This window comes from Lonchura striata, chromosome 2 (genome assembly GCF_050655825.1).
Source record: "Lonchura striata isolate lonStrDom1 chromosome 2, ASM5065582v1, whole genome shotgun sequence".
Classification (NCBI taxonomy): Eukaryota; Metazoa; Chordata; class Aves; order Passeriformes; family Estrildidae; genus Lonchura; species Lonchura striata.
The window spans coordinates 107,418,348-107,443,794 of record NC_140704.1 but is presented as its reverse complement, the minus strand read 5'-3'; the positions used below and the strand labels follow the sequence as shown (position 1 = coordinate 107,443,794).

At 40.4% G+C, this 25,447-nt stretch overlaps 1 protein-coding gene across 2 annotated transcripts in view; it reads left to right on the top strand.

The window, feature by feature from the left end:
* LOC110467847 (uncharacterized) overlaps positions 1-25,189 on the top strand; it is a 35,721-nt gene extending 10,532 nt beyond the window's left edge. The window contains exons 2-7 of one of the 2 annotated variants that reach the window (XM_085571944.1): positions 926-1,004; positions 2,670-3,841; positions 8,871-9,004; positions 11,989-12,146; positions 16,406-16,518; positions 21,077-25,189. In XM_085571944.1, the coding sequence (XP_085428070.1) occupies positions 995-1,004; positions 2,670-3,841; positions 8,871-9,004; positions 11,989-12,146; positions 16,406-16,518; positions 21,077-21,640 (2,151 nt within the window). In that variant the 5' untranslated portion in view covers positions 926-994 and the 3' untranslated portion in view covers positions 21,641-25,189. The remainder of the gene's footprint in view (positions 1-925; positions 1,005-2,669; positions 3,842-8,870; positions 9,005-11,988; positions 12,147-16,405; positions 16,519-21,076) is intronic. The other variant, XM_085571945.1, reaches the window with a different exon arrangement.
* Positions 25,190-25,447: the final 258 nt, after the last annotated feature.

Genomic DNA, 25,447 nt, shown 5'->3' with positions numbered 1-25,447 from the left:
GGGATGGCTGGGTAATAGTTGCATCTCTAGCTCTTTTTAGATTGGTGGGGTTATCTAATGAAAGTTTTGTGGGAGATGTGCACATATGAAGCAATACAGGCTTAAGAGCAAAACTGTAGTGTAGGGACAAGAACTGTGCAATATTGATTAGAGTACCTTGAAGCTATGTATGGAAAACCATTAAAATAGTCCATTAGCTTGTAAAGGACATTGAGGCTTCTTTCTGTGTGATTCTTCTATATTCAACCTGAGCTGTTGCATTGTCTTTGCTAGGTTGATGACGGTCTGTGAAATCCCTACTGAAGGTTACTGTGCAGGCACAAATGCAAGAGACATTAAGTAACATGTAAAACATGGTTTTACGTGTTATTTAAGGAAAGGAAGCCTAACAAAGCCAACAACAAATGTCCAACACCAGAGCAGCTTGTTACAAGATGTTACCTGTTTTAATGGTTTTTCACAGAGCAGCTTAGGCTGAGTGCAAGAGAAGGGTACTTTTAAAACTTCTGTTATGCCTTAGCTGCACACTGGTAGTAAAACAAAGTTTTCAGTGTTGTTTATGATGTTTCAGTGGCATGAACCCTGTCACTGTAGGTGCATTAAACTTTGACTCACCTACATGTTTCTAAATACTTGTTTACAGAGAATTTAGATGTTCATTATCTAAAGCTGACTGAACTATTGTTACAGGTACTTACCAAAGCTTGCACTGGTTTGAGGCTTAATTTACATAATGGCTTCTGAAAGGGAATAAAAGGCTTGCTTTCTCAAGATCCATGACAGTGAGAGAAGGCAGAGGAGTGTAATGGTGTCTCAGGAGCTGCTGTGCCATTATAAGTACTTAAAAAATGAACAAGTGCTTTACAGCAGTTACATGGTTGAAAGGGCTTCTCTGGGAGACTTCAATATTGTTCTTTTCTTCTAGTTCCTCATTTGGACATTGAAGACATGAAAACAAAGGCAGAGCTTGTTTTTGTCAAAACTGGTCAGTGAGATGTTTGAAAGTAAGTTTTGTGCTGCTTCAGGATGAAGTACTTTGTTAGATTGTTTCCTTATTAAGGATCACTGAGCTGATCAGGGATTCTTCATATCCCTGATTAGACACTCTTCCAAAGGACAAAAGCTTCTTTTGGAGTCCAGTCCCAAATATCATGGGTAACAGCCAATTTCATCGCTAGTTTATGACCACAGTTCTTTCTCTCCAGAGAGATAAGATTGGTCTACTTTCATAAGCACTTGACCTCTCGCATCTTAAAAATTTTTAGTAGTTTCTTTAAGTCTTTAGTTTTGACATACAGTCAACAAAACTCTTAAAGCATAATAAAGTATAAGTAACGTAGCTTTTTGATGAGTGAAATTACATGTGAAGTATATGCAAGCATTCAAACATCCTTTTAAAAACTAGTCCATTCTATGGAATAAAGTGCCAACATCTGAATTCTGGAAAGGACATATAATAGCCTTCATATGAATTCAATATGAGTTTCTTAAACTTGTCATCTTTATCCCACTACAAAAATAAATTTTTGGGTTGTTTTTTATCTTTTTAAATAAAGAGATAACTGTACTACCTCTCTCTTGGATTACCCAACATTAAAACATGTAGGTTGTATGTCAATTTTTTTACACTTTTTCTATTTAGTTTTGACTATTTTCATGGTTGTGGGTTTTGTGGGGGTGCGAAGGGATCAAGTTTTCCTGCAAAATTTGAACAAACATTTTGGTTGTCTTGGAGAGTAGATTTATAAAAATATCTGCCTACCTTTTATTGTTTCAGGGGGAAAAAACCCTCAGTGTTGCCATGACTTGGAAGGACTTAGTCAAGGCCTGTCATAACCTGGGGTGTGAAATATTTTTCTCATAGAGGTTGGTCTGTAGAATTTATTTGCTTAGACATCTTCTTTAAAAAGTGCTGTTTCTGTTGAGTGCAATTGAGCTGCATTGACTAATTAAGAAATACTCTTGTATTTTTGGGCTTCTGTGGAATTAACCTCTGCATTGAGGAGGAAAAAAATCCATTTGCTCTGTCAGTGCCTTCACTACTTGTATCTAAACAGTATGGGTGGGAAAAGCATCTCCCTCTGCAACTTCACAGAAGAGGAAAAGGGAATGAGACAGGGTGAATGGGAGGCATTAAGACAAATGAGAATGTGGCAGCAGTTTTCTGTATAAAAAAACCTGTAAGGTATATACAGGAAAGAAAAAAATCATGTGTGCAGGTCTGATTGGATGGCAACATGCTGCAGTTACAGGAGACCAGAGCTTCACGGGCAATCTTGTTTCTGTATGTATTCAGCTTCTGAGTCTGGCTCAGGCTATTCTTAATCTCTGTGAGTACCACCTCTAGGCAGCACACCTGCAGTCCTTTGATAAGGCCTCTGTCTCTGTGGTGCTGCATGCTGTGAAATGGTGTACTCATGCTTTAAAGCATGGGAGACCTAATCAGGGCAAGAGCAGAAGTCAGGACCATGGTAGAGTGATTAGAAGCAGTAGTTCAATCTTCAGTCAGGCTCTCCAGAGGTTTTTAGAGTTGGCTGTTTGACTGGGTTGAAGCTGCCCCAGAGTGAGTCCAATTGCAGAACTGAACCCAGAGTGAACTTTAAGATAGTTTAAAATACACTGAAATATTTTTTAAAAAATAACTGCTGGGCTTTTTTCTTTTCCCCCAGTTCCTTTAAAAAAGTACTTCAAGCCCCAGAGAAAGAGGAGGATCTTGGAGAACCTCCAGCCTAGAAGAAGAAAGCTTTGTTACAGGATGAATGTGATAAAACGGGAGATGTGCAGCAGTCGGCGTCAAGAGGTGGTTCAGGTAGATGGAAGTCCAGAGGGAGCTCAGCCTCAAGAGGTGGTCCAGGAGCATGTTCAGGCAGATGAAAGCCCAGAAGGAGCTCAGCGAATCTGCTCACCAGTACAGCTGGACCAAGGAAACCATCCCTCAGCAGCACAGCAACGGGCCTCTGCCCGAGGGCCGCAGGGAGGGAATGATATCCATGTGCACGCACAGAGGCAGCCAGTGCAGGGAGGCATGGCCCCAAACGTGGGACCACAACCAACAGAGTCAGGGTGGGAGTTCCCAAAAGTGACTGTCAGGGTGCAGCCCCAGAACATGAGCCAGGGGTGGGGCTCCCCTGAGGTGACAGTGCAGGTGCAGCCTCAGAGGCCAAGCCCCGGATGGGAAGCCCCATCAGTGGCGGTGCAGGTGCAGCTGCAGCAGCAGGGCCCAGGGCCATCTCTCCCACAGGTGACTGTGCAACTACAGCCCCAGCAGTGGGGACAAGGCACTGCTGGCATCAAGGTCACTGTGCAGCTGCAGCTGGGCCGTGACCCAGAAGAGGTAACCTGCCTCCAGAACCAAGGTGAAGGAGTGTTAGCTAATGGAGGACAGTGGACCCCCCAAAAAAATCAGGGGGAGATGATGACAAGATCTGAAAGTGAGAGAGAGCTTGCTGTGGTGGAGCTGGAGCAACAGGGGGTTCTGAGCCAAAAACAGGATCAAAGAGGAGAAGTGGAAAAAGCCCAGCAGGATCAGAGCCAAGAGGAAAGAGCAGAAGTGGTGGAGCTGCATGGCATGCAGGCTGGAGACAAAGCAAACCTGAATGGGACTGTGACAGAGGAACAGCTGCAGGACCAGAGCCAAGAGCAGGAACAGCTAAAAGCAGACCTGCTGCTGCAAAAGGAAGACCAAAGAAGTACAGAGATAATACAGGAGCAAGGTAATATCCAAGAAGGGCCCAGGGGGATTGTAGAAGACCAGAAGGAAGACCTAAGACAAGAACTCTCTAAGAAACGTCGAAGAGAGCCTCCAAATTATTTTGTTGCTATTCCAATAACAGATGATCAGGTACTTTGAAGTAGTTTTATTAAAAAACCTAACTTAGGCTTAATTTCCTGTCTTGATTGCAAGGGTTGTTAAAAAGCCAAGAGCGATCAAATTCTGCCTGCTTACCCCAAGTGGTTTGTTGGGTCTGGGATGAAGTTAACTTCCTCATAGCAACCCTTAGGTGCTGTGCTTTATTTTTGTGTGTTTATACACATCCATGTTTCTGCTACTGCTAGGGAAAAAAAATCACTTCTGCAATTGCCACTGCCCTTTCTATAGGGTCTGAGGTGGTGTCTCTCATAATTAGTATTTTCTATTCTGTAATCTTTTTTAAAATAAAAGACCTGGCTTTCATCATCTTGTGTTGTCCCATCCTACATTTTCTAAGGGCTGTATTTAATGCAAGGGTATGGATTTGTTTGTTCATCTCCTTGTCCACTGAAGTTCACAATGGAGAAAGAGAATTTCCTTCTCTTCTGCAGAAGATTATAGAGAATTGATCTGTTTTTTCTTCTCCATCTTTTATCCAATAAATTGGCCCTGAGATCCTATATAGATAGTTAATTTCAAGAATCCATGTGTGCAATCTCTATGTTCATACTTCAAGATGTGCTGTGACTCCCATGTTTAAGCAGTATTGGAAAAAGCAACAGATCATTTTACCTCTAAGTAGAGTTATAAGTTAAGACAAAGTACAGCAAACAGTGGAAGTACAAATAGACATATTCTCCTCTAGAGGCTTTGTGGGGGGACCTAAAGCATTCCAGTCACCATAATAAATGTTTCTTCTGAAATATGTCATGCATTCTTGCAGGGCTTGGCTGCTACAGGCCCTGTCTTATGATCCATGGAATGAAATTCCAAAAATTATACAATAGCTGGAGAGACAGATTTCATACTTTATTTAGCAGTTAGGGGCTTCAAATGAGTCTTGCACAACTTCTGCACAACTCTGTACTTGTAAAAAAAGTGGGAAGATACTGGCTCACCTTGAGCTACTTATTCCCATTCTGCTGCTATGAATTGTGAAGGTAATTCAAAGCTTTCTGAAAAAAGACTATGAATTGTCTCATTTCCAAAGCAGCACTGCAGTGGACAGATTTTTTTTAACCTTTCACAGACAACTGTTACCTGCTGATGGCAATGGGGTTTTTATGCAGCTGCTCAAGGTAAGCAAAAGCAGACAGAGTTCTCACTTTGTCCTGGTATCTGCTGTTATTCCAAGGAAACTTGGACGGGATTCTGTTCCAACATTTGTGGAACAGCAGCATTGTGAGGTGGAACATGTCCTATGACCTTTATGTAAGGGCAGCAGATGACTGTGCACTCAAATATATTATGAAGAGAAAGAAAAGCCTTGAAAATGCTAAGAAAATGAGCAGACTATTCCACCTGACAGGGACCAGCAGGGGAAAATCGTAATTTGAATCAGAAACTACTGTGTCTAGCTAGCATGGGCAGAATGGAGAAACGGCATATAAATTCTGTAAATTATTAATATTTTTATTATATATGTATCTTGGTATCTTTTCCTATTAAAAATGTAAAAGACAAAAACTTGTATGAACAGAGTGAAAAATACAACATTCTACTATCAGCTTCTGCTAGTAGTTTATGGTGTATTTTCCAATGAACCAAATAGATCTTGTTTGTTGCAATATATAACTTGATTCCTTTTTCTTCCCCAGCTTAAGCTTTCATGTGGTATCTGGCATGACTATTTTTGCTGCTGAAAGGCAGTAATTAAGTAAGAGTGATGTATCTGTTGCACAGAATTGTTCTTTTTTTTTCTCTCCAACGTGACAAGCAGTTGCAGTACAGTAGCCTGCTTTGGCAGGCTTCTGAGTTTTTGTTTTTACCTAAGTTAAGTGCAAAAACACTTATGCACTTATGTGTTAGAGGAAGATGTCAAAGGTGCCTTCCTCTTGGTAGGCAGTTATTTGCTCTGGCTTTGTCTTGGGCAGAGAATGATCTTTGAAGGTTATCTGGAGGATGGCCTCCTATAACTTTTGCGATTCCTACATATGACTGGCTTTTGAGAGGTGAACAAAAGTGCAGAGCACATCAGGAAGATAAGTGCCAGGAAGGGAAAGTAACTGTGTAAGCTGAAGACAATGTTGGCAGATGAACAAATGGGTATGAAATGGGCAAAGAATAAATCTAAGCTAGAAACTGGAAAGTTTCCTACTGTCTGAAGAATGAGATCATGGAACAGCTTGAAGGGTCATGAATGCTTAACTTATTCTGCTATTTTAATCAGATTTGAGTGTCTTAATATATGGCCTGGGACCATATCCTATGCAGCCCAAAGAATGTCTTTCACCTCTTTTTCCTTTTCTTTTCTCTCTCAATTCTGCTTTCACAGGTTTCCCTGCATTTGCACCAGCTCTGGTAATTTGGCAGCTCTGGCATCCTGGTTGGATGCTCTGCCCAAGATATTGCTAGTTTGTCGTTCTCTTAAGTGTTACCCTGAAGAGTATCAGTGACCTGAGACTGTCCAGTGAGTGGCCTTGAAAGAAACACTGAAGAATGCAGTACTGTAAGGCAAAGACACCTTTCACTAGACCAAGTTACTCAGAGGTCCATTCAACCTGGCTGTGAATACTTCCAGTAATGGGGCATCCACAACCTCTGGACAACCTGTTACCACCCTCACAATCAATAATTCTTTCCTAATATCACATCTAAACCTATTCTCTTACAGTTTGAATTTACTTTTCCTTGTGTCACTCCATGCTCTTGTAGGAAGTCCTTCTCTATCTTTCTTGTAGTCTCACTTCGGCACCTGAAAGGCAGCAATTAGGTTACTCCAAAGCCCTTTCTTTTCTAAGCTGAACAAACAGAATTGTCTCAGCCTTGCCTCACAGGAGAGGTGCTCCATCCCTCTAATAATCTTGGTGTGTCTCCTCTGGACTCATCCCAACAAGTCCATGCCTTTCCTATGCTGGAGGATAGATGCAGAGCTTGATGCAGCGCTGCAGGTGGGATCTCACCAAATGGAGTTGAGGGGGGGAATCACCTCCCTTGACCTGCTGGCCAAATGTATGTGTATATACACATATGGGCATGCACATATAATAGTGTTTTAGTAACTTTAGATGTTTTTACCTTTAAAGCAGAGGTTTCTGACCTCACTGACCATACAATTTGGTTGTCTGCTGCTCTATAGACCTTGCCAATTACAGAAGGGTTTTAAAGATGCTGTCAGTGTTTCAGGAATAATTATTTTGCCTTAATTATTTAAGAGAGCTCTCCAAGTGGCAGGGCCTAGGGCTGTCAACATTTTTCTCCCTTTCAAAAGGACAAAGGAAAAGTTCTGTTCCAGTCCTGGTGGGTGCACAGCCCTTTTTTCTTTGGTGTCTAAGCAGAGCTCCAAGAGACTGGATACCAGGCTTGTACTGGATTGAATCTAATAATGTTATGGTCTCAGGCTTTCAGTACTCCATTTTAAGTGCTTCCTTCATGGTCCTCACTTCCCAAAACCCACCATCTATCCCATAAATCACCCAGCATTTATAGAAAAATGCTAAAGACTGATGAACCCCCCAGAAAAAGATGTAGTGATAGGGTAGATGGTTCCCATGGGAGTAGGAGCAGGAAGTTGTGAAGAATCATATGTGAAGATAAGAAGAGGTGAGAAAAGATATTAACACTGGTCTGTAACAGTTAAATAACTACACGAAAGAATTCCACTCAAACTAAGCTTCCCAGATGTCTAAACCTCAAACTGAAAGGAAAAAGCATCTTCTTTCTTATTTGAAGGATGTTCTTGGGAAGATTGGGTAAGGGAGAACAACAGGAGGCTCTTTTGTAGAATTACTGTTAATAGTTAGCTTAGTCTGTTGAAGCAAAAGTTGTAGTTTGTGTGGTCAGACAGCCTGATGGCTTGATTCCTGCTCAATGTTTTCACAGTCTAAGCATATGCTCTAAATAGAAGGCTGCAATAAATTGTGCTTCAGTTGTAGTAGGAATTAACTTAATGTAGAGTCAGTGCTGTGTTTTTCACAGTGACAAATGTACCATAAGGTTGGTGAATTTAGGGAGTTTGTGTCTTCAAATGGTTATTTTAATTGTGTGTGGCTTTTATCCTCATGTTTATTGGGAATGTGCTATGCTAATCTCTTCTAATGTGCACGTTGTGGACTATTTACTGGGCTGCACAATGATTGCTAGGCTTTATGGAGAAAGACTGCAGAACAAAAGCATATTGACCCAGCTGTTTCGATCTATCTAAGAATAAAGGGGTGCTCTAATATGTATGAGCACCTAGGCATGTAAGGCAGAGTTTTCTTACTGAAATAATCTGAAAATCTATAAATGATTTCTTTGTAATTTGAGATTACACCAGATACTTAGTACCTGCGCAAATTAATTCTTCTCTCTCTTGCCTGTTCCCATGACTGGCTTATAAGCCTTTACAGCACATATTGAAAAAAGAAAAATCTTTGGAGTCAATTGTTTAAAGGCACAGATAGATCCACAAGAGTGAGAAACTGGCCACTCAGTTCTGAGAAACACCAGCTCAGAAAATGGCATATTTACCCAGTCAATCTACTTTTTTTGCTGCTACATTATCCTTTTGGGAAGAGATATCAGTTTAATCTGTGATCAAACTTGTAATCAGAAAATGGCATAAGATTAATTATGGAAATGCCATTTAATTTCCACAGTCTATTAACAACTGACAACTGCATGAAGATCCCATTAATATTTACACAGTGCTGTGAGCTTTAATAACATTCTTAGGGTTAGATTAATACCTACTTTAAGATATGGGGCTTCTGGTTCACAGGAGAGCTATGAATTTAGCCTGTAGGCTTTAAAAAAGGAAAACAGATAAATCAATTCCTGAGAAATCAAGTATGAAACTGAAAGTTGCTACATGATAAATCTTGGGTGGGGAGGGGGAGGAAGGTGGCTTTGAGTTCCTGGCTTAAACACAGAGTCACATTTTTGTTTGTATAAAGCTTTGGTATTCTGAATTTTTCCAGTAATGTATAGGCATTTCAAAATGAAAATTTATTTTTTTCCCCTGTTTACTCCACTGCAGATTTTGGACAGAATTGAAGATGTTCAAGAACTCATAGTCTCTAAAGAACCTGACCTGTCAAGGGCTCTTCTTCCTGTTCAAACAATGCACCTTACTATAATAGTAGCTCATCTGGGAACAGAAGAAGTGAAAAAGTAAGAATCCTGCCAAATTTAAGAGCAGCTAATTTTTCTGTAAATGTGGTAGCCTTACTGCTGCTATTGTGAATCATTATGTTTTATTAGGGCCAGCACACAATTTCTCTTAAACTTTTTGATCATTTTCTGGCTTGCTTTCAGTACCTGTGGGGAAAGATCTTTACAAAAATCTCACTGTGCATCAGAGATTGAAATTTTCTTATCTGCCATGGGGTGAAGAGAAAAAGTTCTGTGGTTGTAAATAGTATTACTGCTTTCTTACTGTGTTACTACCACAAATTAGCTCAACAGATATAAGCTTTCCTGAGCTGCTGTCTTTTGAGAAACCACAGCTTTTCAGATCAGCTTTTTTGTCAGCTGGAAAATGCTAGCTGTTGTATTAAGAAGAAAACAACAACAACAAAAAAATCTGCCTAGTTGCTTCCCAAGCTGCTCTCCTGTTGAATGGAAACTGTGGGCTGTCACTGGGGCCCCGTGAATTAAGATGGAGCTATTGACAGATGACTAAGGAAAGCTGCCCTGTGGTCAGGAAGGCTAGAATTGATAGAAAGGTCCAGAAAATAATGCCAGTCTGCTGCATGTTTTTTTGTTTTTTTTTTTTCTCTAAGCCTTACCTTACTGTACCACACTGGGAAACCTGGAACTCCTGGACACAGGGAGGCAGAAAGGAAAGGCCCTTATGTGCCTGGGAAGTCATCATGTGGCATAGGTGGGAACTTGATGAGAACAGCCCTTTCTCCAGAAATCCTGGCACATATCAGCACGGGAACAAAAAACAGGCCTCAACACCATATGAGTGTCACACAGGATCTGCTGGGTGTAAAGTAGAATGCCTAGCTGGAAAGGTGTCAAAAACCCCAATATGACTAGACAAAACCTCTTCTGCCCATATAGGCAGCAGTAGTTAAGCATGATTAAGATGCATATGCCAGGCTTGTATGTGCCTTATTTTAAAATTACCTGCTTTATTTTTTCATTCCAGAGATTTTTTTAGGGTTTCTGAAGGGAGGAAAAAAAAGGAGTGTTATATGGGCTAAGGAGACATACAGAAGACAGTATACAGTAATTCAGTAATAAAACCCTGTAGCAGTGCTGCTGACTGGGCAGGCTGATGTCCAAGAGAATAGGAAGCTAGTTGAGAGCAGCAATCAAAATGGGAATCAATTGGTTAGGGAGGTGAGTGGAGCTAAGTGGTGTTAATGAACTTAAGAGTGGATGTGTGTCTGTAATGTAAAAATAATGCACATACCTAATGAAAAGCAGATCTGCCTTGCCAAATGTTTTTCATCCTGTATCTTTTACCGACCTCCATAGCTCCTCTAAATGAGGCTGTAGTTCAGTGGCTACTGCTCTGTGCTGTCATATGAAAGACTTCCTTGAGCTTAAATGTTTCTCACTTCTCAAGCTAGCAGCACTGTTATACAGCTGGCCCAGCCCCTCACAGTAGGAATGAAGCCCCTCAAATCTTAGGGCAGGAGCTGGAGCAGAACTTTTTACATTGACATAGGACAAGGGGGAATGGCTTCAAGCTGGGAAGAGGCAGGTTTAGATTAGATACTGATAGGAAATTCTTTACTACAGTGAGGCCCTGAACAGAGAGAAGTTGTGGATTGGCCTATCCCTGGCATATTCAAGCAGTCTGGATGTGGCTTTGAGTCACCTGGTCTACTCCAAGTTGTCCCTACGCATGGCAGGAAGGTTGGAACTAGATTATATTTAAGGTCCCTTGCAACAGAAACCATTTTATGGGAGAAGTTGTCTTAGCAGTATTTAATTTTTGCTTAAACATTATGAACTTAAGTGAAGGGCTAGATTAGCCATACTTGTTAAGGTAGAAAAATAAAAATCCTCTGCAAAGAATTCACTCTTTCCAACTTCAGTCCTGTCCTTGCTGTATCTTTATCGTTGAGTTCCCATAAGTTTTGGAAAGAAGCTGCTCTTATGCTATTATAGCTGAAGTAACTCCAATGTAGTAGTGAGGACTGTTCATAATGTTGGCTGAAGTGACCTCTGTATGCATTAAAGAGGTTTTCCAAAGGGCATTAGTTTGTGCTATGTGGGTTCTACTGCCTGGTCTCTTTTGGTATGTTACACAGGTCCAATATTTTTAAAGAGTGGAATGAATGCAGTCACAACTTGTTCTAGGTGTAATGATAAAGGAAATGTAGCTACAGGAGGCCCAGAAACCTATGGGATGGCATCCTGCAGTCCTTAGTCATGTTGCAGTTTGTTAGGAGTATGAAGCCTTAGTTAGAAGGCTTCTGGTCAAACTTTGAAGACTGACAGGATTCCCCTTCCTGAGACACCAGGGCAAAGAAGGGCACTTGTAAAACTTCAGCAGGTGTTTAGTTGGAATTCTGGTGTCTACAATTAGAAATTTAACTGTTATACTTTTTGTATGTCTTTAAGAAAAATGTTTTAATTTGAAGTATTAGTGTCTTTGGATAATTCAATTTTTGAGATTTTGGTGTGCATAACTAAACTTTATTAACATGGGATACAGAGCTAAGAACATAACCATCAATTCGAAATTTTTTTGCCTACGCTGGAATAAGAGGATATAATGGAGAAAAATGCTAATTGAGCTTCATGTGGGATAATGAATTTGTTTTAGTTTAAGAATAAAATTAGACAGTTGAAAATGACAGTGATAAAGTTTTAAACTATATGACACAAATGGAAGTTCAGTTTAATGACTTTTGATTCTTCAGTAGCATATATTCATAATTTTTATGGATTAATATTTTGAATGTTCACTAACAAAACTCACATCTAAATACATAAACTAAGGTTGAAGTGAAAGATGTAGTTTATTTACAGTTTTCTAACTGTTAAAAAAAAATTAACAATGAAATACAGTGTGCCTGTGATATGTTACATAGTGTTGCAGAGTGGTCAGATTAAGGTATTAAAATAAAACAATATTTCCACATGTAAAAAACATAATAACTTTCAGCATTTATATATTGATTATTTTTAAGGGCTGTTCTGGCACTGAAGCAAAGCAAGACTAAAGTGGAAGACATCTTGCAGGGTAAAGACCTTAATTTGACATTCCATGGGATTGGAGAATTTAATAACAAAGTGCTATATGTGAAAATGTTGGAGGAAGACCAGGAAATGCTTAACAGAATTGCAGGTAAGTACAATACCTTATTCTCTATTTTATAAACCAGTTTGTAGAGTCCATCAGCTCCTCTAAGCACTGGCCCAAGCTGTTGTGCACAGCTGTGATGTACTGCCTTTCATCTCCTCTCTTTCTTAATTGTTAAATATGAAGCCATCAATTGAGTTCCTGCAAAGCAGTAGGCCTAAAATAGGTTGTCTGTAGCAGTATGGAACAGGTGAGATGCACGGACATTCATGTGAAGATCACACAGGCTAACTTAACCTTCTCTGCAGCTGGAATCTCACAGGCCTGAGGTGTGTACAGTGTTCAAAGTGGCACTTCTAGCTGAGGCTGTGCTTATTCTAATAATCTGAAAGCCTATTAAGTGTTGGCCCCCTCTGAGTATAAAAGAACTTCCTTTAAACTGGAATATACATGAAATTGCAAGTACCTCTGGGGTGGAAGGTCACAAAAATTAGTATTTTTCTGCATATGCATGTATAACACCAGCAAATCAATATTTTGCTTCCACTATAGAAGATGAAACAGAAGTGTAAGGATAGCTTGTTCTCTGCTCTAATTTCCCAAGGCACTGAAGGGTTTATGAGATGTTCCAGATTTTTGATCTGCTTACCTGCATCTGAGTACAGTTTCAGAAGGCATTGATACTCTCTTCTTCCTCCCTACCCAGTTCTGCTTTTAGGACCTGCTTTAGCCTGCAATGCAGAACCTAATCTGTGTTCTGGGCTTCCGTTCCAACAGAACAAAAATAATCAATATACATTATTTTTCCTTGCTATTTTCATACTAAGCAAAAAGGAAGCATAATTCAACTAATGCTTCTCAAAGAGTCATTCAATACAAGGACACTGTACACTTCAAAGACTATGATTCTCAGAGCAGTCGGTTTTTTTGTTGATACTGTTTCCAACCTCCTCTAGTTCTCAGGCTTGATATTATAATTCTGCTCTCTTATCCTCCTGTTTATCTCTTAAGTAGAGTTATAATAAGACAGGGGATGCCCTTTATGAACCGCTTCTTTGCCTCAGCTATATAAAATTAGCCACTTGACTATCCATTACCTCTTGCTTGACTCTGAGCTTCACTTCTCTTCTTGTTCCATCCATCCCAAAGCTAATTTTGACCCAAAACAGCTGTGCTTTTCTGAGGTTGTCCCTAGATATTAGGATTACAACCTCAACAAACCTGCTCATGCACAAACTGCTTCTTCTCAAGGCTTTAACTGGAAGTTAACAAAGTAGAAGCCAGATGATGCAATTTCCTGTAAGATCATATTTGGTACATGCTGGTCTACAATATATATACAATTCAGTGCCATTGAAATAAGGGGCCGCTTGATTCTTTTGATGCCTGATTTGACTGTTTTGACAGCACTGCCTTGGCTCTTTCCTCTCTCCTGAAAGATACAGAAATGGGTACCTCACTCCTCATCTGGAAGGAACTGGTTTCCCTGGACTCATTGTCTTGCTTAACTCAGAATTTTATTCCCAATGAGTCATACCATACAAGGTCGATCTTTATCATGCTGTTTCATCACCATCATAAGTGTTTAATTTTGGTTCTGCAGAATGCATGCTATGATGCTCTTTAAATAGCATCTTGGACCTGCATTAGCTTTAAAAGCCATTGCAATAGTGGGTGGCAGATCCTTCATGTTCTCTGCCTGGGTAACATGCATCTTCAGGGTTTAGGAAACCTAATATCTAGCTTTTGATCTGAACCCCCTAATTAGATAGAGGAGAAAAATTTTGATTGCAAGCCCTGGGAATATTCTGCCAGTACTTGTGATTTTAATGCAATATGATTGTTCACTGATTGCCTGAAATAATTCCTTGACTGGGAGACAAGCTGCCAGTTTTCAAGCTGTTAATGCTGTTAACAATGATTTTGCTATTCAGAGAGTTGTAGCTTCCAGTGTTGTTCTATTCTGCATAACTTCTGACCATTTCTATAACTTAATGAGTCTGGGAATTATGCAAATGTGTATCAAAGCCTATCCTTTCAATGACATCTCCAAAGAGATTGGTTTTGTCTCCCCTTCTCTCAGTAAAGCAATTGAATTAATTATTATACAATAAATAGGGATTTTTTTTTCTTTACCTTTTGGTCAATGTTTTTTGGTTGTCATGAGCTAGGTGAGAAGTTTAAATGTTGTCTTTTTGAGCGGCATGATGGGCCAATTATTTGGCTGGCAAAGGTCAAGACACTCCTGTCAGCTGTCTCTGCCTCATCATGCCCTTATTGATGGTTTGTCAGAAAGTTTAAGAGTTCTGCCTGCTCTAATTGAGTCTTTTAGCCTCTGAAGTATTCCTGATATTGTCCAGGTGACTGGCCCTCTATCTGTTTTTGGTGCTACATCATGGACTTCACTTTCAAAGTGGAGTTAACCTATCTCTAGATCAATTAACTGCAATTAATTGGAAATTTCTGGGCGCTACCTGGTTTATCTTGCTGCTAGTGACCTCATCCACTTTGGAGAAAAGATACTGCTTAAGATGTCTTGGAACATGAGTAGGATATTTTTCATATGAGCTAGAGAAGACAGTGGCTGGAAAATTGAGAGCCAACCTGGCATGGACAGGGCACACCATCCAGGAGCCTTGTTCCTATATTGATTCTTGAAGATGATTGCTGGCCTTGATCTTTCTTCCATCATCTGCTTTTCTGATGAAGTTCTGATCCCTTCCTGCTGGTTCTGGAGGCTGGATTCTGATACTGATTTCAGATTTCCTTTCTTAGGTTAATAGCTACCTGGTTTCTTTTTATGCAGCTTGGGGAGGTTGCATGCTGGATAATGCATGCGGAAGGGCTACTTTTTCTAGAAGAAACTTAGACACTCTTCTGCTGTGTTTTTTCTCTGGGGCTTGCTGTGCTTTGACCAACTGGCATGAGAACAAAAAGACTTAATATGCAGAAATTCTTCATGTTAATGTGTTCTATTTGACAAAGTACCAGGGGCACTTTAGGGGTGGTTTGATACCTAACCATAATCACCTAGGACAATTTTCAGATGTCCTAAAGCATTTGAGCACTCACACCAGACCTACAGTTGGACTGTACCTTCTGCAGCAGCAGCTGGAGGCCAGGTGGACATCCAGTAAGGCACCTAAAAGGACATTAGATGCTTGTTTGGACAACTGGATCCTATTCTCTGTGTATTCCAGATGGAAAATATAAAAAGCTGTTGCCTTGGCAAAGTGATCAGACAGCCCCAGCTGCTGTTCCTTCATAAATACTCTGAGAAGAAACATTTTAAACTATTAATTAGCTAAACTCCAAGCCAGAGACCTGGCCTTGATACAAATGCATATACAAACTAGTGAACACGCATGTAGTTAGACTACCTGATAGGTGGAAAACCAAAATGGAAGCAGAGGGATTTCAATTTCAAAAAAGGCCCTCATCTGGTATGTAATATGCTATTTTTTACACAGTTTCAGAATTGATCCTCCTTCTTTCAGTGCTTAAGCAATTGAACAGTAACAAAAATAGGCCTCAAGATGGGGGGATCTGACCAGAAGAGCTACAAAATCTGCAGGTTTCCATTTTAAAATGCTGATTTTTCTTTTTTAACTCTCTTCCCACCCCCTCCCCCCTCCTCCTCATTTTATCTGCTTTATATAATCAAGGTATAAAGATCTATGTCAATAAGAAAAAATTCTGGGGGGTACTTCAGCCTTAGTCAAGGCTTTAAATGTAATTTTGGAATTACTTCTCACTGGAATTACCAGTCTCAGGTTTCTCACTGTTTAAGCACAACTGTTGAACAAAACACGCCTATTTTTACCTGACTTGTAGGGATCTGCCTTATGCAAACCTTACCTTGCTATATACTTTGCTTCTTGCATTGCTGTTTGTAGTAACTGGGGAGAATCTGTTCTGCCACAGACCCTAGCTGTAGCCACTGGTGGTGGCTGGATCTTGTTCCTGGCAGGGCTGCCATGGGCAGGTGCTTTCTCAAGCTCACCATTGATAGGGAATTTGTGAATTCTGAAAGAATTGTGTTGCAAACACAGAACACAAACACAAAAGTTTGGATCTAGTCTCAGGTTTACAACTGATGTCTTTATGTCATGCAGAACTTTGGGTTTGAGTACTTTTTTCAAATTTTTCTGTTGCCTGTGATAGTGCAGCAACTGGTTACCTGGGGTATGTTTTAACTGTCTTGTTTAAGACAGGGATAGTGGCTTTTTGTCTAACCTCTCTGTAAATATTTTTCCCTACCTCCCCACTACTACTTATTTCTTGCTTATATTATCTTTTTCCAGAAGCTGTGGAAGAATGCTTTATTGAAATGAATCTAGACATTTCAGGAAGTAAGGACTTCAAACCACATCTAACTTTCCTGAAGCTCTCTAAAGCATCAAGGTTGCGAAGAAGGGTAAGTAACAGGGTGAAAGAATATTTTTCCTGGAATTGGTTCTAGTGATTGACTTTCCTTCAATGAAATCTTTGGGATTGCAACCAGAGAACAACATAACTTCTCTTATTTAACAAAGCTTATATATAGCTGGGCAACACAGTTGTTTGTTCATATCTGACTGGAAGAAATGAGATCTGTTGTTAACACTCTGTAGGGCTCCCTTGTAGAGTACAGACTGCTTCCCTTCCATTGTGGCTGGTCAAATCTGCACAAAAACAATGTCAAGCTGTTTCCATAGGGCAGGATGGCTTCTGAGCAATATTTGTCTTCTGACTAATATTTACCTCAGAACAAGATTAATGTCATGTTGGAAGTCAGGCTGGTGCTTTGATTTATATTAGAAATGTGTGATGTGCTTTCCTAACCTTTACTGCAGCATTGTATGGGATTTATCACAAACAATTAAAGTAAAAACCAACTCTGATTAGATTGCTCATTTCCCAGTGGAATACTGTCCAGCTTGTTTCCAGGAATAATACTTGTATTTATGAGGTCAATATATTGCAAACCTGAAACACTAGAGGAGCATGCAGAAAGGAAACAGAAAAAGCTATAATAGCTGAAGAAAATGACCTTGTTCAAGTACTTTGTATTGACTTGATATTAGCCTTTTGTATACATGATAAAATCAAAGTTGGCTAGGACTGATAGTTCTGTGCTGGAGGCTCTTTCTTTTATATGGCCTGTAGGGATTTTCATGAGCAGAGGCATCTGCAATGTCTAATGCAAAAGAAACATACAGTAGGTATGTAGGAATTACTGTTGACTCTTGGCTGGAGTATTTTCACACTTCCTCTTACTATGAAATTTAAAATTAAAAAATAGAATTTTAATTTCCTGCATGCTCTCCTCTTTTGATCTCTAGCACTAAATATAGCTTAATCTTGCATAACATGATTTATGTATGCTGTCTCATTGTGTACATATATATATATATAAATATGCAAGTGTATACATCTTTGAATGTTAGAATATCAAGTGGTATGCCCAGAAGTGGATGCAGTATTCCTGGTGTGGCCTCACCAGTGCTGAACCAAGGGGAATTATCTCTGTCAGTCTGCTGGCAACATTCCTCCTAATGCAGCCCAGGATACCACTGGCTGCCTTTGTTGCAAGTCACACGACTGGCTCATGGTCAGCCTGGTGTCCACCAGGACCTCTAGGTCCTTTTCCTGCAAAACTCCTTCCCAGTCAGCTATCAGCCTGTACTCGTGCCTGGGTTCATTCCTCCCCTATGGCTGACCTTTGTGCTTCTTGTTCAGCCTCATGAAGTTCCCATCAGTCCATTTCCCCAGCTTATTGAGATACCTCTGGTTGGCAGTACCCTCTAGTGAATCAGGCATTTCTCCCAGTTTGTTATTAGTGAAGTTGCTGAGGGTACACTCTGCCCCAATATCTAGATCATTAATGAAGATACTAAACAGTTCTGGACCCAGTACTGGCCCCTTGTGTATATCTCTAGTTACCAGCCTCCAACTAGACTTTGTGGCACCAATTACCGCCATAGGGAACTGGCTGTTCAGCCAATTTTCAATCCACCTCACTGTTCAGCCAGCTAATAATTCATCAGCCTTCTCTATGGAGATCTCACAGGAAACAGTGTCAAAAAATTTCCTGGAATTCAGCTAGACAATATTCTCTGCTCTTCCCTTGTTTACCAAGCATTACTCGTTTCTATGCAAATTTGTTTTCACAATAAAATGATTGCCCCTAAAATATTATTTTGCAGATTAGGACTGTGAAACTGGAGTAGGGCCATATGTTGAGTTGATTATTAGGGGCATGTGAGCTCTGTAAGTCCATGTACAAATCTCCCTGAGGTTAGTAAGGCTTAACCCTAGACATATGACATAACCTCAAAGACCATTCACTGTCCAGTTACTGCATTTCTTTCAAAATATAGTATAAATAAAAGGAGGAAACTGCTTACTTTTATAGTATCCAATTCCTAAATAGTGCAGAAGAGAAATCAGCCTTCCTAAACACTAGAAGATGCCAAAGTATGAATAAGACAAAATATCACTTAAGTTATTATGATGCCATCTACTGGCTGTAATTGCTTTTTTTATACCATAAATAACTGTTTCATTGTAGAAAGGGTGCTGTTCACACAGTTGAAGTTCTTATATGAAGCTTAAGAGGTAATTGCTAAGGCAGTTTATATTTTCTGTCTCAAGCATACTTTGTTAATGAGAGGTATGTGGTGATACTGGTGGGTTCTCATTTGTGGGGAAAGAGCTGGTTCTTTTTAAAACTGATACAATTGTAAACTTTCACCTTGTGAAGTTGTGCATCTTTGGCTTTGGTTGTGTGTCTAAATATCTCAAGAGGCTGGAGAGATCTTGGATTGTGTGCTTTTTATTCAGAATAGCTACCAAAGGAGCAGTATGTGCTGTTTGAAGATCAGGTTCAAAATAGGAAGTGTGACCCTGGCATAAATAAACATGGGTTCTTCAGGTATTTTGATCTCTACCTTTCCAATAAGCCAAAAGGGAACAGTTCACCTCTTAAGAGAATCTACTTCATTACTTTGTAGTAAGAGCCTTTTCCAGGCAAAGAATTTTTGCAGTGTGGGCTGTTAGCCTTTAGTGCTGGCACTGCCTGATCTCACCTCTGCTGGACCAAAGTGGTGGATCAAGTGCCTCTGTGCTAAAGTGGAAAATGTTTGTTTGTTTCCTTTAATGCTGCTTTAAGTAGATTCACTTGGTGAAAATAGAAGTGTGAAAATAGCTACCCTGGGTTGTGAGAGAGCATACTTGTTATTTAACAAGAATTAACAAGTCACATAGTTGTGTTAAAATATTTGGTGCGTTTTAATGGAAGGGCAGTCCTAATCCTGCCCTCTTCTGGCTGCTTGGTAAGTTATCTTCAATGATGTGACCTTGCTCAAGTTTCCATTATCCTCCTGAATTACCCAGAAAACAACCCATGCGTGGTGTGTCTCTGCATTTCAGCAGAACTTGAACCTCATGGCATTTAGGTGACATGTAGCTCCCGGCTCCTGAGCAGCCTCCCTCTGACTGACACATAGGTATTTCTGGGGCACAGAAAGCATGCTGTTGGTTTATTTAAATGTTCAAGTGTTTTAATCACCTTGGGCAGCAGTGCCTAATGGTTTGATGTATTCGGTTGTGAAGCTATTTATATCTACTTCTATCCAGGTGACTCTGACTGTCCTCTCACAACCTCCATGCTGTGAACTGTACATACCCACCTGCTAATAAGTCTGTCATTATGAGGAAGAAATCTTGTAAAAATGCTTTCTTTTTTTTTCTTCCCCTGGTGTTTGGGAGCAGGGCTGAACAAACTGATTGAGAATACTTTGAGGCAATGTGCTGCAAGGAGCTCCTTGGAGCCTTGTTAGCTCACATACTCATTAAGTTAGGAGAAGGTGGAGACTATTCTGTTGCTTAATGGTTCATCTGTCCTTCATTACATCTCCATATGTGCCTCTAGCATATGTGGTTTGCTATAGGCTAAATGCTTTGTGGGAGCTCCTTGGCTAAATTGGAAGCCTGTTGTTGTCAGAATTAAAAGCCTGGAACAATGGAATTGTTGGGTTGGTCACTCATCCCCAGTGACACATGTACAGGGCAGCTAGTGCTGCTATGCCCAAACTTATTGAGGGGGAGAAAACAAATCTGAGGAGCTGCTGATTTTTGGTCTTGACAGTCATATTGCAATGATTTCTAAGCATGTGCTTTGGTTATGGCAATAGAAGAAACCTTTCTTAGTCTGAAAAGAATGTGTCAGTGTTTAAAAATGCATCTCTAGGAATGTACCCTTTCAGTTGTGTGCTGTGACTGTTGTAGCATTTAGCCATTGAGATACTGACAGTGCTTGGTAGCTATCTAAGAGCTGCTGAGGTTTTATTTTTCTTTTCTGGCTTGCTGAAATAAGCTTGTTTCCCCAGTTAGTCACAGAGTTAAATTTCTTTTGAGCATTACTTTGCTTACAGGAATGAAGGTGCATGAGCTCTATTTCTAACCTGTCTTTTGCGCACAATTTAATTACTGTTGTGGAGAGTGAGCACCAAGGAGAAGGGTTAACTTTTCAGTCTGTTAAGACAGCTTTAAGATGGACCTGAGTAAGGTAAACTCTAAGTGAAATCAAGCAATTCCTTCTAGAGGCAATTCAGAATAATTATATATATGGTGGCTGTGAACTTGCCTGAAGTATCTAAAATTAGGTGGATGCATTTATATAACAGTAGGTTAAATTGATCTGAATTTGTATCTTTGGCATGTTTCTTATTCTTGAGGAGGGTGGGGTAGATGGAGGATTGGGCAAAAGCTAAGATTTCTATAACTTTAATTTGTAATGGTTGGCTTTTCTCAGTTTCAACCTAAACACTACCATGAAGTTGATGCTGTTGCCCAAATCAGGGGTGGAGGGAGGGCAGTTTTTTCTTTGCTGGGTTTTGTTAAAATAATTCTTGATACACCTTCCTAATGTGCCTCTGTATTTGTGCACATATATTATACATATCATGTCATATTGCTCTTTCAATAAATAGGGCTTCAGGAAAATTAGTACGGATCTGTATAAGGAATATGAAGACAGCCACTTTGGCACAGAGGTCCTCCATCAAATTGATCTCTGTGCCATGCATAAGAAGAAGCAGGAATCTGGTTACTATTATTGTGAGTGCTCAATCAATGTGGGCTCCAGTAGCAAGGAAGAGAGTAAAGAGCAAGAAATGCAGACAGAAGATGTGGGAGAAATAAGCAGTGAAGACCTCCCAAACAATGTAGTGAAGGCTGAAATAGGAGCAACTACTGCAAGCTGTAAGCTTGTCTCAACAGCAGTAGCTGATGATAAACCATCTGAAAATGCTGCTGAGGAGGCCTCAATTGCAATTAAAGAAAAAGAAATGAATGAGGCAAAGGGACAGCCTGAAGCTGCAGATGGGACTTCTACAGCTGGAGATATCTGCGCAGTACTTGATCTGCTGCCAGCAAGATTAGATGTGTTGAAAAGCTTGGAAATGGAACAAGAAAAAGCAAAGATAACAGATGGTAGTTTGCAAAAAACTGAAGCAACAGAATATGCTGAACCTGGTCAGACAAGTTTGGGATAAAGTTGTTGCAGTCCTTGGTGAACTTGGTGAGGGTGGAGAAAGCAAACAGGTACAGTGGGGCTGAGGTCAGAGGGATGGGTATGATGAATTCATTTTTGTCAGGAAATGGTTTTATTCCAAGATTGATGAAAAAAAGTAGAGCAAAATCTGAGGGGAACACCACTGAATATTGTGATGGTGAAATGCCTAGCTCAAAACCTATACCATCAGTGTGTGTCAATGTGTCAATGACACAGCGCAGTGTGTGTACTGCAAAGATGAGTGAGCTGTGGCTTAGAGAATCAGCAGTCACAAACATTGTTGCCAGACACCTTCGGTGCCCAAATGCATGCTGCTACCTTGGCTGAGCTTCCTTCTGCCCTGCTTCACCCCCTGCCCTAGGCCTGCACCCTCAGCTTTTCTCCTTTGCCTGCCCGCCTCTGATTCCTGCCTAAAGACACCTCTTCTTGCTTAATCCCTACACCTGCTCTCATTTGTGACTCCAAGCTATGATTGCAACACGGTCATTCATTGCATGTCTGTAACAGGTAGATGGTGTTAGTTGTTAACATACTATTGCGAATACATGCTTTCCTTTGACCTAGTAGCTACTTAATGAGAAAACTATTTTGCCTGACTTAAGGAAATAGCGGTTTTGGAAGAAAATGAGGTATAGCACTAAATACTTTTTGTTTTCCTCTTCCTCTCCTTTTCTTTGTCTAACGAATTGTCTTTATAAAGTGCCCTGAGTGGGATACAAGAGTGCTTTTCTAAAGCGAAGCTTTGGCTGGGGCTGATGCTTCCTGGCTTTGCCCTTTGCTGGCCGAGGCCCGAGCAGAGCTGAGCCCGGCACGGGGGATGGTTCCCGGCGGAGCAGCGGCACCAGCAGATGGCACCGCTGCAGAGCCAGATGCGGTCCGGGAAGGGCCCGGCCGCCTCCCGGCCCCGCGCAGCCACAGCCGCGGCTGGTCGGGCGCCTGGAAACGTGCTTCTTCCCTTATCAGCTCTAATTGCCCTTTGAACCTTTGAAAAGGGATACTTTGCATTTCAACAGCTCCTTTTATATATTTTTTTTTTTTCCCTTCTGTTGGGAGAAAATTGTGCAGTTCAAAAAGTGTGTGATCAAGAAGTAGCTTCTCCTTCACACACACACAAAGTGTAGTAGCATCAAGCATACGGTATTTTTGCTTCCTTTTGCTTCCTTACGAGGTGTGTGCGCATACACGTTTAGGCAGAATGACCAGGATGAACTCTGTTAAAATAACATCAGACTGGTTTAAAACTTGTTACCATACTTCTGGAAAAAAAAAAAAAAAAAAAAAAAAAAAAAAAAAAAAGAAAAGGCTGTATTTGTACAACTTTCACAGAGAGTGAAGGAAAACAACCCTCCCCAGCCAGCCACTGTGCAGGAGGAAAGGAAAGGCTCTGCATTTAATGAACCTGCTTTGTACTCGCTGGGGTCTGTCAGATCCCTTGTGTTGCAGTGCTTGGCAGAGCGTTTATTTTTGTGTCCCTCCACTGAAGGTTGTGGACTTTGAAAAGGCTGTCCCCAAATGGTCTTCTAAATGCAAATTGCAGAGTAGCTATTCCCAGCTCCTCTGGGGTCTTCAAAAGGCATCTCAATTGTTAGAGGAAGCCTATAAGTTTATTTTGGGGTACTATAAGAGTGACGCCTCAGGGAGCATCTCTATATCAAGGCATTCTGGATTTATTTCTGTTTTTTTTCCAGGAAATCTTGCTTCAAATATACACTGAGGGCACAATGTTTCTTAGGTTTTGGTTTGTTTGTTTGTTTTTTTTTTTTCCTAATTCAGAAAACGATTAGCAGCATCATTCATTGTAAAAACTGAAGTGGATTCAATGGCCTAGGACCAAATACACTACACAACATGCTGTATTTCTTCTTATTGAAAATGTTAATTATCTTTTTATAGACAGATGGCACTGGAGTGTAGCAAATGCATGGTGAACCTGCACTTGTAAACATTTGGGGGTTTACTGTGTGCAGGCTCCAATTGAGTTTAATTCTGTTTTAGGGTTATTATAATTATAGTAGGGTAATTAATTTCACTTATCTTGGGAGTAGAATAACTTGTTTTGGGACATTAAGTAAAAAAAAAATATGTTGTATCATTGTGATTAATCTTGACAATTCAGAATAGTGCTTGAAACCAAATATCTACCAAATTCATCTATTTAGTCTCTAATGACAACCAAGCCAAAATAAGCTTCTGTAATTCTGTTCAAATAATAATGTTTTTTCAGCTTTGTGGTGGAGAATATAAAAGCAGTAATAAATAAGTCTTACATTTTGTTGGTGTTCTGCTTTAGCCAAGAATTTTTCTTCCCTGTTTTTTAATTCAAATTAACTGAAATATATTTGATTATTAGACACTTACGATGTAAAACAAGATGGAGAGAATTTCTGAAAAGAAAATCTTTATATTGCTGAAGAAGATTAATCTTTATGACTACTGTATGGAAATTACACTGTGAAATTCAGATCCAGAGGGCAGTTAGATTCACTCTTTACGATCCCTGCATTTGCTGCTCTTTTCCTACAATTTTTTTTTTCTCTTTATGGTCTCTAACTTGCCTGTTTCTTTCTCTTTGAGTAATTTTCTTTATAAGAACTAGTATTTAATGTAGAAATGCAATCTACTACTATATTGTAATTGAATATAGTTGAATGTAACTTGAGGTATTGAAATAATGGTACAACACTGGGGTTGGAGAGAACTTGCAATAAATATTACCCACCATGACTTTTTGTGTAAGTATTCAATTATGAATTGCAGTGCAATGAGAAGTACTTTCCAAGCAAGTTGGGAGGAGGGTCCCTGTGTCTCATTTGCTTTTAACTGGATGTTTTTTAAACTAGTTATTCTAATAAATAGGGTGCCAAAGCCAATGGAAATAGTATTCTGTAAATACCTCATCAGGAATGCCATGGTGTCTGTTAGGCACTAAATATCAGATGGGCCAGTATTTTACCTGGATGTTACTTATTTTGCAGGTTGGACACAACTAAACAAGAGCTGTATGTCTCTGTATTAAAGCAAATGGGAATTATAGTGGTTAGTTCAGCTGGCTTTCCCCTTCCATAGTCTTGTACTTTGTACATATGCAGAAGAAAGCAGAGACACCTCCTTTACCCACATTTCATGTCAGGAAGGTGCCAGCCTCTTCCCCTGGCACTGCAGAGAAAGGTGATAGCTTCAGGCATGTCTTGGTTCGACAAGACAGGAGTCTGTGAAGGAGGGCTAAAGCCTCCTGTGCAATGGAGAAGGTAAACCCCCTCCCTCTGAATTACTAGGAGTTTTAAATTAAAAGGCTCTCAGGCAAAGATATGGGAATGGGAGTAACAATTCTTTACTAGGAGAAAAACTAGACAACAATTTAAAAAGGCAAATGCAATTGGTACAAACAAAACCAGTGAAAAAAGTCCACAACCTGAGGATTCGGGGTGCCAGTGGCAGTCCTGCTGGGACGATTGCTCCCCTTGCAGTGGCTGATGAACTGCAGCTGCAGTGGTGATCTTTTGAAGGGTATAGTTTTCCTCTGAAGATCTGGTGGCAGTGGGGCCGGTCTTCCTCTGCGCCGGGGTTGCCTCCGAGCTCCACCGCCACTGCCTCCCTGTGCTCCGGCTGCTCCGCTGTGACATCCCGCAAAGAGAGAGAGGGAGCTGCTTCTCTGGGAATCCTTCGAAGAGAGCTGCCTCGTCTCCCCAAAAAGCTACCCCTTTATACAATAATAGAGTGCTTGGCTTCCCCCTCTGGGTGGGACCCCTCACAATGGGATGGTGTTACATTTACCAGCCCTGCAGTG